Here is a 12,213-nt window from a genome sequence, read left to right as displayed (position 1 = left end):
AGCTGGACAGGGTTGGTATTGACCAGTTGGACACGGTTGGTATTGACCAGCTGGACAGGGTTGGTATTGACCAGCTGGACAGGGTTGGTATTGACCAGTTGGACACGGTTGGTATTGACCAGCTGGACAGGGTTGGTATTGACCAGCTGGACAGGGTTGGTGTTGACCAGTTGGACAGGGTTGGCGTTGACCAGCTGGTCAGGGTTGGTGTTGACCAGTTGGACACGGTTGGTATTGACCAGCTGGACAGGGTTAGTATTGACCAGTTGGACAGGGTTGGTATTTACCAGGTGACCAGGGTTGGTATTGACCAGCTGGACAGGGTTGGTATTGACCAGCTGGACAGGGTTGGTATTGACCAGCTGGACAGGGTTAGTATTGACCAGTTGGACAGGGTTAGTATTGACCAGCTGGACAGGGTTGGTATTGACCAGTTGGACACGGTTGGTATTGACCAGCTGGACAGGGTTGGTATTGACCAGCTGGACAGGGTTGGTGTTGACCAGTTGGACAGGGTTGGCGTTGACCAGCTGGTCAGGGTTGGTGTTGACCAGTTGGACACGGTTGGTATTGACCAGCTGGACAGGGTTAGTATTGACCAGTTGGACAGGGTTGGTATTTACCAGGTGACCAGGGTTGGTATTGACCAGCTGGACAGGGTTGGTATTGACCAGCTGGACAGGGTTGGTATTGACCAGCTGGACAGGGTTAGTATTGACCAGTTGGACAGGGTTAGTATTGACCAGTTGGACAGGGTTAGTATTGACCACCTGGACAGGGTTGGTATTGACCAGTTGGACAGGGTTGGTATTGACCAGTTGGACAGGGTTGGTATTGACCAGCTGGACAGGGTTGGTATTTACCAGGTGACCAGGGTTGGTATTGACCAGCTGGACAGGGTTGGTATTGACCAGCTGGTCAGGGTTGGTATTGACCAGTTGGACAGGGTTGGTATTGACCAGTTGGACACGGTTGGTATAGACCAGCTGGACAGGGTTGGTATTGACCAGTTGGACAGGGTTGGTATTGACCAGTTGGACACGGTTGGTATAGACCAGCTGGACAGGGTTGGTATGTACCAGCTGGTCAGGGTTGGTATTGACCAACTGGACAGGGTTGGCATTGACCAGTTGGTCAGGGTTGGCATTGACCAGCTGGACAGGGTTAGTATTGACCAGGTGACCAGGGTTGGTATTGACCAGTTGGTCAGGGTTGGCATTGACCAGTTGGTCAGGGTTGGTATTGACCAGTTGGACACGGTTGGTATTGACCAGTTGGACAGGGTTGGTATTGACCAGTTGGACAGGGTTGGTATAGACCAGCTGGACCGGGTTGGTATTGACCAGCTGGTCAGGGTTGTTATTGACCAGTTGGACAGGGTTGGTATTGACCAGTTGGACAGGGTTGGTATTGACCATTTTGGACAGGGTTGGTATTGACCAGCTGGACAGGGTTGGTGTTGACCAGCTGGACAGGGTTGGTATTGACCAGCTGGTCAGGGTTGGTATTGACCAGTTGGACAGGGTTGGTATTGACCAGTTGGACAGGGTTGGTATTGACCAGCTTGACAGGGTTGGTATTGACCAGTTGGACACGGTTGGTATTGACCAGCTGGACAGGGTTGGTATTGACCAGCTGGACAGGGTTGGCGTTGACCAGCTGGTCAGGGTTGGTATTGACCAGTTGTACACGGTTGGTATTGACCAGCTGGACAGGGTTAGTATTGACCAGCTGGACAGGGTTGGTATTGACCAGCTGGACAGGGTTGGTATTTACCAGCTGGACAGGTCACCTGTGTCCCCTCCGGATCCAGCTGTCCCAACAACACATGCGTTCTTCTTGCTCTTTCCATTCAGATCAGTGCCAGTGGTGGCTGGTGGAAGGAGTTATAGGAAGACGGGCTCATTGGCTCATCCTCGTCTATGGGGTTATTCCACAACAGCAGGAGCAGAAAATTATTTCTCCGATTGTTCTGTCAAATAAGTGCTTCACTGGGAGGAAGGATGTTTCAACGGGCTTTTTACATTTGTAACACAAACTATTTTTGAGAAAATCATGATGAAAGTGTCCATTTTAGGCCCTTTTTAGCCTGATACATGTCTCCTTTAAGACACTATGATCTGGGAACTATACATGATCCTGACAACATCTTATAGTATTTTATGTTTGGGGCGGCAGATAGCCTAGTAGTTAGAGTGTAGGGACGGTAGGTAGCCTAGTGGTTAGAGTGTTGGGCCAGTAACTGAATGGTTGCTGGATCAAATCCCCGAGCTGACAAGGTAGAAATCTGTCGTTCTGCCCCTGAACAAGGCACTGTAGACGTTCATTTGAAATGACACAATGACAAGGTTCCAGTTTAACAAAGTGTACGATACTGTCTGAACACACTACAAAGTAGCCATTCCACTCGAGGCTAGGTTCCATCAACATCAAGACTTCCTGCGCAGGTGCACTCTTGACTGAGTGATAGCCCCGTAATAACAGAAACATGAAACATCAACAACATAATCAAATGTTCAAGTTCCTCATTACAAATCGGTTGTGTGACAGTTTTTATTTGTATTACTCAAGCTGCCACTTTCCATTACTGAGAGCCTGTAGGAGCACAAGACCTGATGCTCCCTTTTTAAGTCAGATAGTCAGCAAGCCTTTGTGGTCGACCACAGAATCCGCTGGATTCTCTGTGCTTGAATAAGTTCCTCGATGCTGCTAATCTCAAGACCAAGTCTTTTCTCTGTGACAGACTTGGTTGACGTCACAGCATCAACTAAGGAGTAGTTGTCAGTGACACACACTACAGGTAGAATGTGCTGTTTTGTCTCACCAGTGGTAAGCTCTGAGAACAGAGTTGCAGGAAAGATAGCATTGTCAATTCCATCCGCAAGAGCAAGTGTTTCTCCAGCAAGTGTGTTTCAGACAACCCTTCTGATCCTTTTTCACCGCCAACAGATAGGTGAGAATCTTCCTCCTTCACCCATTAACACGATGAGACGTCCACCTCGTGTGCCTCCGTCTGTAAGGTTCCCTAGCGAAGCACTGAAGACAACTAGTTTCAAAGGAGTCATCTTTTCCAACATGCTGAAACTTTAAAGTCACTTGTTGTGATTTCAGTTTACGAACAACTTTGTTCGCCTCATGAATGGTTTGTACAGTGGCGTGTTTCGTGTTAGGATGCCAAGTTGCAACCATCAAACATTACATCAGGTCTACTCTGTCTAGCAACCCGTAAAAATGTGTCCTATCTTCGACCTCAATTGATCAGCTTCAATTCCACACAGAGAGGAATTCCTTGAAGAATCGATGTGAATGGGTTGAAGATTATTTATATAGCTCTCCTGTTGCATCAGTATTGTTCCAGCAACTGTAATAAACTCTATGCCAACATAACAATTATCATGCTCCTCACGGCCGACCAGGAAAACAGCTTTGAGGTGTGGAATCACAGTTGTAGCAAAGGTCTGTGAGCCACCCCCCAGATGAAGTCATCAGCATGACAGGCAAAGGTCTGTGAGCCACCCCCCAGATGAAGTCATCAACATGACAGGCAAAGGTCTGTGAGCCACCCCCCAGATGAAGTCATCAGCATGACAGGCAAAGATCTGTGAGCCACCCCCCAGATGAAGTCATCAACATGACAGGCAAAGGTCTGTGAGCCACCCCCCAGATGAAGTCATCAGCATGACAGGCAAAGGTCTGTGAGCCACCCCCCAGATGAAGTCATCAGCATGACAGGCAAATACTCCAGTCACATTGCAGTCTTGATCAAGCCAATAGAAGACTGCAGGATCCACTTGTGACATTTTTCCACCTGTATTCAGCATTTGTTGCCTTGACTTTGTTGTACCAGTAGAGTGATGCATCTGCCAGTCCACACACACACTTTTTTTTAAAGTTTCCACAGTGTTCCTTCACTCTTAGCTTCAGGCGGAGGTCGGATGTGAATGTCCCTTGACATATCTGTTCCCTGCAAAAATGCCGATTTGATGTCTACGGAATTAAGTTTCCATTGTTTCTGGCAGATCACTGACATCAGCAATCTGAGTGACTCTGAGGCGCATGTCGGTGAGTCGTTTGGGAGTTGTTTAGCAGCCAGCTCCTCTAAACCTCTAGCCACTAGATGAGTCGTTTGGGAGTTGTTTAGCAGACGGCTCCTCTAAACCTCTAGCCACTAGATGAGTCGTTTGGGAGTTGTTTAGCAGCCAGCTCCTCTAAATCTCTAGCCACTAGATGAGTCGTTTGGGAGTTGTTTAGCAGCCAGCTCCTCTAAACCTCTAGATGTGCTTTAGACACTATTCCAGTTAAGGATTCTTTAAGGGAACACACACACCTTGATGAGAAACATTTATTAGTCAATGTCTTCGACTTCCTCAAACACTCAATTTTTCCTCCAACTACTGAGCTCATCTAGCTTAGCAGAGTCAAATGACACGTCCTTTGTTTCAAGTACATCATCATTTTGAATGTCATTCTGTTTTTCTCGATTTTCCATTGGTTCAATTCTGAGATGATCTGCAAGTGACAGGTCAGCTGACCCTGTTGTACCAGAAAGTGTAGCTGGTTCAGAGTACTGCAAGTTGGACCAGTTCTGGTGTTTTCCTTTGGCTTTTCCTGCTCGTCCAAGGACGGTTGCTGTGTGTGGAATACCACTTTCTCTGTCCATGTATTTAACAGTTTGTCCAGTTTTCAGATTGGAACAACCACGTTGTCTTAACACATGTGGCTGTTGAATGTTTTCCTCATTTGAATGCTCAACAGTATTACCAGTGGCATGGTTGAAGGTTGAAGGTCTCTACTCCATTTCCTGTTTCAGTGTCCATATCATTGGATGAGACATCTGGTAGGTTTGTGTCTGTTACCGTGTCCTTTTTGTTATTTTCATTAAGAGACTGATTCTCAGCAACAGCCCCTCTCTTTCTTCTTGATCATTTACTTTCCGCAATCTTGAGTGATGCACCCTGACAATGATGCCTCCGTGCCTCACAAATATCACCACACCATCTCGGCCAATGACTACTCCCGGTCCTTTCCACTCTTGACAGTCAACTCGTTTGTAGTACACGTTGTTTCCAGTACTTCTCTTCGGTGGGTCGAAGCTGTTTCCTCAGAGCCCTGTGAATTCTCCCTGAACACTCTCCTTCAGTTCTCACTGCACGTAGTGCTGAAAGGTGCTGTCCCACCCCCATGCCCTCACACTGGTCCCTTCTAGTGCTGAAAGGTGCTGTCCCACCCCCATGCCCTCACACTGGTCCCTTCTAGTGCTGAAAGGTGCTGTCCCACCCCCATGCCCTCACACTGGTCCCTTCTAGTGCTGAAAGGTGCTGTCCCACCCCCATGCCCTCACACTGGTCCCTTCTAGTGCTGAAAGGTGCTGTCCCACCCCCATGCCCTCACACTGGTCCCTTCTAGTGCTGAAAGGTGCTGTCCCACCCCCATGCCCTCACACTGGTCCCTTCTTGTGCTGAAAGGTGCTGTCCCACCCCCATGCCCTCACACTGGTCCCTTCTAGTGCTGAAAGGTGCTGTCCCACCCCATGCCCTCACACTGGTCCCTTCTAGTGCTGAAAGGTGCTGTCCCACCCCCATGCCCTCACACTGGTCCCTTCTAGTGCTGAAAGGTGCTGTCCCACCCTCATGCCCTCACACTGGTCCCTTCTAGTGCTGAAAGGTGCTGTCCCACCCCCATGCCCTCACACTGGTCCCTTCTAGTGCTGAAAGGTGCTGTCCCACCCCCATGCCCTCACACTGGTCCCTTCTAGTGCTGAAAGGTGCTGTCCCACCCCCATGCCCTCACACTGGTCCCTTCTAGTGCTGAAAGGTGCTGTCCCACCCCCATGCCCTCACACTGGTCCCTTCTAGTGCTGAAAGGTGCTGTCCCACCCCCATGCACTCACACTGGTCCCTTCTAGTGCTGAAAGGTGCTGTCCCACCCCCATGCCCTCACACTGGTCCCTTCTAGTGCTGAAAGGTGCTGTCCCACCCCCATGCCCTCACACTGGTCCCTTCTAGTGCTGCTGGCTTGTCAACCAGTACAGAGGGAAGATTAGGGTTCTGCCCCAACACTAGTTGCTATGGGCTGTAACTATGAACATTGTGCATTGAGTTTTTTTGCCATCAAAGCCCAATCTAGGGCTGTTTTCCAGTCACATCCATTGTCTTGCTTCACTTTCAGTGTCTGATTATGTCTCTCCACAAGTCCATTGCTTCATGGACTGTATGCAGCAGTTGTCTTTACTTCCATGTTGAATTTCTCTGCCATTTCTCTTATTTCATTATTATTGAATTCTCCTCCATTGTCACGGTATAATTTCTGGGTCGGGCCATGCACACTTATCCAGGAATGAATGAAGTGCTTTACGATGACACTGGGTTTCTTTGTATTCACAACGCTTCTAGCGCTGAAGCGTGTGAAGTGGTGGACTATGTGAAGGTACCACACACTTGGTCCCAGCTCATGTAGATCTACAGCCACTGTTTCATTGTATTTGGAAGCCAGTGGCAAACCAACAGCTGGTCTGGGCTTAGGTTTGCTGTATTTCTGACATGTCTCACAACTGTGCTCTGTGTCCGTCAGAATCTCCTTTTTACAAGGCCAGTCAAGTTCTTCCGCACCGATCTCGACAAACCATTTTTGTATGAGCCTCGCTTTGTGCACGGGTGCATCGTCATGCTGAAACAGGAAAGGGCCTTGCCCAAAACGGTTGCAACAAAGTTGGATGCACAGACTCATCTAGAATGTCATTGTATGCTGTAGAGTTAAGATGTCCCTTCACTGGAACGAAGGGGCCTAACCTGAACCATGAAACACAGCCCCAGACTATTACTCCTCCTCCACCTAACTTTACAGTTGGCAATGTGTATTTGGGTAGGTAGTGTTCTCCTGGCATCCGCCAAACCCAGATGGCGTGATTCATCACTCCAGAGAATGTGTTTCCACTAATCCAGAGTCCATTGGCTGTGAGCTTTACGTGAGATTGCCACATTCTATGTTCTAAATGTCAGATATTGGATTTATAAAACATACTTATTTTTTTGTCTCCTGTCCTGGGGTAATTGTGTTTTGTGCAAATGCAATATATTTCTGTGTCCTGTCTCTCCAATATGCAGAACGTGCTCTCCCCTGATGTGCTGAGCCCTGAGGAGGAAGCTGAGGAGGGCACAGTGTGCCTTAACTCTAACATCTCTCTCTCTCTCTCTCTCTCTCTCTCTCTCTCTCTCTCTCTCTCTCTCTCTCTCTCTCTCTCTCTCTCTCTCTCTCTCTCTCTCTCTCTCTCTCTCTCTCGCTCTCTCTCTCTCTCTCTCTCTCTGTCTCTCTCTCGCTCTGTCTCTATCTCTCTGTCTCTCTCTCTCTCTGTGTCTCACTCTCTCTCTCTGTGTGTCTCTGTCTCTCTCTCTCTGTCTCTGTCTCTCTCTCTCTCTCTCTCTCTCTGTCTCTCTCTCTCTCTCTGTCTCTCTCTCTGTCTGTCTCTCTCTCTCTCTCTCTCTCTCTCTCTCTCTCTCTCTCTCTCTCTCTCTCTCTCTCTCTCTCTCTCTCTCTCTCTCTCTCTCTCTCTCTCTCTCTCTCTCCAGTATGCAGAATGTTCTCTCTCCTCCAGGTCCAGAGAAGGAGGCTGAGGAGGAAACCACAGCTCAGGATCAGGAGAAAATGATCAACATATCCTATGAACTGGCTGCTGAGGCCTCCAAACGCAGCAAGCTGGTGGCAGGTACAGTACAACACAGTATAACAGTACAGAACAGGATCACATAGGACAGGATAGTTTATTAAAACACAGTATAACAGTACAGAACAGGAACACATAGGACAGGATAGTTTATTACAACACAGTATAACAGTACAGAACAGGATCACATAGGACAGGATAGTTAATTACAACACAGTATAACAGTACAGTAGATATACTAGAACATCGCCTGTGACCACTAGCCAGCCTCCGCCCAGCACCCTGCCCTGAACTTCAATCATTGTCGCTAGCCAGCTACCACCCGGCAACTCTACCATGCTCCTTAGAGGCTGCTGCCCTATGTAGATAGACATGGAATCACTGGTCACTTTAATAATGTTTAGATGCTGTTTTACCCACTTCATATGTATATACTGTATTCTGGTCAACATATACAGTGGGGCAAATAAGTATTTAGTCAGCCACCAATTGTGCAAGTTCTCCCACTTAAAAAGATGAGAGTGGCCTGTAATTTTCATCATAAGTACACTTCAACTATGATAGACCACTCCCATTCAACTATGTTTCCACCCCCATGCTTCACAGTAGATATGGTGTTCTTTGAGTGATAATCTCCCTGATAATCTCCCTCGATCTGGGGCTCCACACAAGATCACACTCCGTGGGGTCAAAATTATCACAAGAACGGTGAGCAAAAATCCCAGAACCACACGGGGGGGACCTAGTGAATGACCTGCAGAGAGCTGGGACCAAAGTAACAAAGCATATCAGTAACGCACTACTCCGCCAGGGACTCAAATAATGCAGTGCCAGACGTGTCCCCCTGCTTAAGCCAGTCCAGGCCCGTCTGAAGTCTGCTAGACAGCATTTGGATGATCCAGAAGAAGATTGGGAGAATGTCATATGGTCAGATGAAACCAAAATAGAACTTTTTGGTAAAAACTCAACTCGTCGTGTTTGGAGGACAAAGAATGCTGAGCATTCTGCTGTGTTATTTCGTAGTTTTGATGTCTTCTACAATGTAGAATAATATGTGTATGTGACCAATAACGTCTGAACTAAATATGTGTATGTGACCAATAACATCTGTTAAATATGTGTATGGACCAATAACATCTGTTAAATATGTGACCAATACCATCTGTTAAATATGGACCAATAACATCTGTTAAATATGTGACCAATAACGTCTGAACTAAATATGTGTATGTGACCAATAACATCTGAACTAAATATGTGTATGTGACCAATAACATCTGTTAAATATGTGTATGTGACCAATAACATCTGAACTAAATATGTGTATGTGACCAATAACATCTGTTAAATATGTGTATGTGACCAATAACGTCTGAACTAAATATGTGTATGTGACCAATAACATCTGTTAAATATGTGTATGTGACCAATAACATCTGTTAAATATGTGACCAATACCATCTGTTAAATATGGACCAATAACATCTGTTAAATATGTGACCAATAACATCTGTTAAATATGTGTATGTGACCAATAACATCTGAACTAAATATGTGTATGTGACCAATAACATCTGTTAAATATGTGACCAATACCATCTGTTAAATATGTGACCAATAACATCTGTTAAATATGTGTATGTGACCAATAACATCTGAACTAAATATGTGTATGTGACCAATAACATCTGTTAAATATGTGTATGTGACCAATAACATCTGTTAAATATGTGACCAATACCATCTGTTAAATATGGACCAATAACATCTGTTAAATATGTGACCAATAACGTCTGAACTAAATATGTGTATGTGACCAATAACATCTGTTAAATATGTGACCAATAACATCTGTTAAATATGTGTATGTGACCAATAACATCTGAACTAAATATGTGTATGTGACCAATAACATCTGTTAAATATGTGTATGTGACCAATAACATCTGTTAAATATGTGACCAATAACATCTGTTAAATATGTGTATGTGACCAATAACATCTGTTAAATATGTGTATGTGACCAATAACATCTGTTAAATATGTGACCAATAACATCTGTTAAATATGTGTATGTGACCAATAACATCTGCTAAATATGTGTATGTGACCAATAACATCTGTTAAATATGTGTATGTGACCAATAACATCTGCTAAATATGTGTATGTGACCAATAACATCTGCTAAATATGTGTATGTGACCAATCAGATTTGATTTTGAGCTGGTTGCCGAGGCCTTCAGACACAACGTAGGACAGGATCGCAGAATAAGAACACAGCTTAGCAATTTGTCCAGTTTTGTTCATAATATGCAATCAATTCATGCTGCATATGTGACTTCATATTTTCTTCAACTAATGTTCTATTCCACAGGATATAACATAGATTCGTTCGCATGCATAACATGACATAACATGCATAACATGACATAACATGACATAACATGACATAACATGCATAACATGACATAACATGCATAACATGACATAACATGACATAACATGCATAACATGACATAACATGCATAACATAATAACATAGTAATGTAAACAACTTGTGTGTGTGTGTGTGTGTGTGTGTGTGTGTGTGTGTGTGTGTGTGTGTGTGTGTGTGTGTGTGTGTGTGTGTGTGTGTGTGTGTGTGTGCGGCTTGTGTCTGTACGTCGTGTGTGTCCATGTACATGGTGTGCGTCCTGTGTGGTTTGCAGTGCGCAGCTTGTCATCCTCCTCACCTCCTCCTGAGCCCCAACCCTCCTCATCTCCACCTCCTAACACACAGCCCCCCCCCCAGCTCACTGATGGCTCCCACTTCATCTGTGTCTAGTAGTGGCAGCAGTAAGTGTGTGTAGGAACGCCCGTAAGAGTCCCGTCTCTGTTCAGTCTCTCCTCTCTGTTCAGTCTCTCCTCTCTGTTCAGTCTCTCCTCTGTTCAGTCTCTCCTCTCTGTTCAGTCTCCTCTCTGTTCAGTCTCTCCTCTGTTCAGTCTCTCCTCTGTTCGGTCTCTCATCTCTGTTCGGCCTCTCCTCTCTGTTCAGTCCCTCCTCTCTGTTCAGTCTCCTCTGTTCGGTCTCTCATCTCTGTTCGGTCTATCCTCTCTGTTCAGTCTCTCCTCTGTTCAGTCTCTCCTCTCTGTTCAGTCTCTCCTCTCTGTTCAGTCTTTCCTCTCTGTTCAGTCTCTCCTCTCTGTTCAGTCTCTCCTCTCTGTTCAGTCTCTCCTCTCTGTTCAGTCTCTCCTCTCTGTTCAGTCTCTCCTGTCTGTGCACACTACATTTTTGACAGAAAACTCAGGCCTGTAAACTCCATGTTTCCAGTTGCTCGTCCTCTCTCGTTCTCTCTCTCTCTCCATCTCCCTCACGCTTTCTCACTCTCTTTTCCTCGCTCTCTCTCTCCTTTTTAAATAATCTCTTTCTTTCCCTCTCTTTTTAGCCTTGGCCTCAATGAAGACCTACACGTGAGAAGACCTCTTCACTAGGACATGACACACCCAGCACAAAATCCAACAAACTGGACTGACAGACTGATGGCCCGCTAGACCACGCCATGCTCTGTTCAATCTATACCTTACTACAGTATGACATCACATCCTCCTGTGCCATGATGTCAGTTCATGTTGCCACATCCCCCCCCTTTAACATCACCACCACTTCCCCCCCCCCCCCCCTACTCTCCATGTTATCACCCTTCTCCCTCACCTACTCTCCATGTTATCACCCTTCTCCCCCCCCTACTTTCCATGTTACCACCCTTCTCCCCCCCACCTACTCTACATGTTATCACCCCCTCCCTCACCTACTCTCCATGTTATCACCCTTCTCCCCCCCCCTACTCTCCATGTTATCACCCTTCTCCCCCCCCCACTCTCCATGTTATCACCCTTCTCCCCCCCATACTCTACATGTTATCACCCTTCTCCCCCCCACCTACTCTCCATGTTATCACCCTTCTCCCCCCATACTCTCCATGTTATCACCCCCCCCCCACCTACTCTCCATGTTATCACCCTTCTCCCCCCCTACTCTCCATGTAATCACCCTTCTCCCCCCCACCTACTCTCCATGTTATCACCCCCCCTCACCTACTCTCCATGTTATCACCCCCCCCTCACCTACTCTCCATGTTATCACCCTTCTCCCCCCCCTACTCTCCATGTTATCACCCTCCCCCCCACTCTCCATGTTATCACCCTTCTCCCCCCCCCTACTCTCCATGTTATCACCCTTCTCCCCCCCCCTACTCTCCATGTTATCACCCTTCCCCCCCCCCCCTACTCTCCATGTTATCACCCTTCTCCCACCCCCCCTACTCTCCATGTTATCACCCTTCCCCCCCCCCTACTCTCCATGTTATCACCCTTCTCCCCCCCCCTACTCTCCATGTTATCACCCTTCTCCCCCCCCTACTCTCCATGTTATCACCCTTCTCCCCCCCTCACCTACTCTCCATGTTATCACCCCCCCCCCCCCTACTCTCCATGTTATCACCCTTCTCCCCCCCTCACCTACTCTCCATGTTATCACCCTTCTCCCCCCCCTACTCTCCATGTTATCACCCTT

General features: G+C 46.8%; 1 protein-coding gene across 9 annotated transcripts in view; it reads left to right on the top strand.

The window, feature by feature from the left end:
* Positions 1-11,309, top strand: part of LOC139376083 (pleckstrin homology domain-containing family A member 5-like) — a 238,970-nt gene extending 227,661 nt beyond the window's left edge. For 8 of the 9 annotated variants that reach the window (XM_071118271.1, XM_071118296.1, XM_071118288.1 and 5 more), the window contains 3 exons: positions 7,566-7,702; positions 10,370-10,496; positions 11,087-11,309. In XM_071118271.1, the coding sequence (XP_070974372.1) occupies positions 7,566-7,702; positions 10,370-10,485 (253 nt within the window). In that variant the 3' untranslated portion in view covers positions 10,486-10,496; positions 11,087-11,309. The remainder of the gene's footprint in view (positions 1-7,565; positions 7,703-10,369; positions 10,497-11,086) is intronic. The other variant, XM_071118279.1, reaches the window with a different exon arrangement.
* Positions 11,310-12,213: the final 904 nt, after the last annotated feature.

Source organism: Oncorhynchus clarkii, chromosome 2 (genome assembly GCF_045791955.1).
Source record: "Oncorhynchus clarkii lewisi isolate Uvic-CL-2024 chromosome 2, UVic_Ocla_1.0, whole genome shotgun sequence".
NCBI classification, from domain to species: Eukaryota; Metazoa; Chordata; class Actinopteri; order Salmoniformes; family Salmonidae; genus Oncorhynchus; species Oncorhynchus clarkii.
This window is presented reverse-complemented; position numbering and strand designations above follow the sequence as displayed.